The 1,338-nt window shown below is 65.2% G+C and overlaps 1 protein-coding gene across 1 annotated transcript; it reads right to left on the bottom strand.

Annotated features, from left to right (window-relative positions):
* Positions 1-83: 83 nt before the first annotated feature.
* MPZ (myelin protein zero) lies at positions 84-971 on the bottom strand (the record flags this gene model as incomplete). The annotated part of the gene is made up of 4 exons (XM_010290972.1): positions 783-971; positions 476-689; positions 259-394; positions 84-144 (listed from the first exon to the last, which is right to left on the bottom strand). Coding segments are annotated over exons 1-4 (600 nt in total), but the record flags the coding sequence as incomplete, so codon positions are not given.
* Positions 972-1,338: the final 367 nt, after the last annotated feature.

The following is a 1,338-nucleotide window of genomic DNA, read 5'->3' as shown; positions in this document are numbered from 1 at the left end:
CTCTCCTCCCACCCCAAAAGGTCGGAGAGGGGTTCGCCCCTCCTGGCCAGGCCATTTTGCTCCCTCAACTCCTCGGCACTCACCTGCCGGCTGCGCTTGGACGCGTCCTTAGCAGATCGCTGCAGCTTCCCTTTCTCCATGGCACTAAAATTGGGCCGGAAGGGAAAAAGGCGGCTCAGAGAGGCCAACCTCCGCTCCAGGCGGGCCCAGCAGCCCCGATTCAGGGTGGTTTTGCCCCAGCTGGGCAGTGGGGCTCACCTCAGCCGTCGCTGCAGGGCTGCCTGCCGCCGCAGCCAGCAGTAGCGGATGAGATAGATGAGGGCCACCACCACGGCCACCAGCAGCAGAGCCCCGCCAATGATGGAGCCCAGCACGACGCCGTAGCGGGTGGGCACTGTGGGGACACCAGCGCCCCGTCAGCCCCCCAGGCTGCAGTGGGGAAACCAAGGCGTGGAGGGGACCACTGGTGCCATACCTTTCTCGAAGACATACAGCGTGACCTGGGAGGACTTGCCCACGATATCAGGGGGGTTCTTGACATCGCAGGTGAAGGTGCCATTGTCGGTGTAGTCCAGGTTGTGGATGACGATGGAGCCATCCTTGCGGTGGGGATTGCCCACCCACTCCATCCGCTCCTTGAAGCTGCCCACGTCATCGATGTAGGGCTGGCCCTTGGCATAGTGGAATATCTAGCGGTGGGGACACACACACGGGCATCGGGGTCACGGTGGCTCTGGGCATGGCAGGGCCACCCCCAGCCCCAAAGTGGAGCAGGTGCTTACGGAGATGCTGTCGCGGGAGCCCTCAGCTTGGAAGTGCCAGGTGATGGAGATATCCTCGGAGATCCACTCGCTGGACCAGAAGCTGCAGGAGAGGGTGACGTGGGAGCCAACGGTGCCATACACCTCCCGCTGCGTGTACACGTGGATGGACGATGTCGGGGACGGCCCTGCCAGGGGGTACAAACCCATCAGCCCCACGGGGGACCCTGGCACAGGGACGGTGCCCATCACTGGGTCCGCTGGCTGGTCTGTGCCCCTGCGCTGGCCCCACGCCCAGCCCCGTGCTGCCACCAAAGGGCTTTTGTTGGCCCCGGAGAAAGCACAAGGGCTGGTGGGGGGCCAGCGGACAGCGGCTCTTTGTGCCACTGCGGGTGCCTCTGCAGGGAGCCTCTGCCCTGGCGTCCCTGCGGCCGGCTCAAAGGGGACCATGTCCTGGTGCCAGCTGATGCCCGGGGATGCCAGCAGGGCTGGGTCTGACACCCAGCTCCCCTCGTCCATCCCCAGGGAGCTGGCTTGTCCTGGGATGCTCCTTGCAGACTGGTGGTGGGGACTGGGG

The sequence above is a fragment of the Phaethon lepturus genome, unplaced genomic scaffold (assembly GCF_000687285.1).
Source record: "Phaethon lepturus isolate BGI_N335 unplaced genomic scaffold, ASM68728v1 scaffold28887, whole genome shotgun sequence".
Classification (NCBI taxonomy): domain Eukaryota; kingdom Metazoa; phylum Chordata; class Aves; order Phaethontiformes; family Phaethontidae; genus Phaethon; species Phaethon lepturus.
This window is presented reverse-complemented; position numbering and strand designations above follow the sequence as displayed.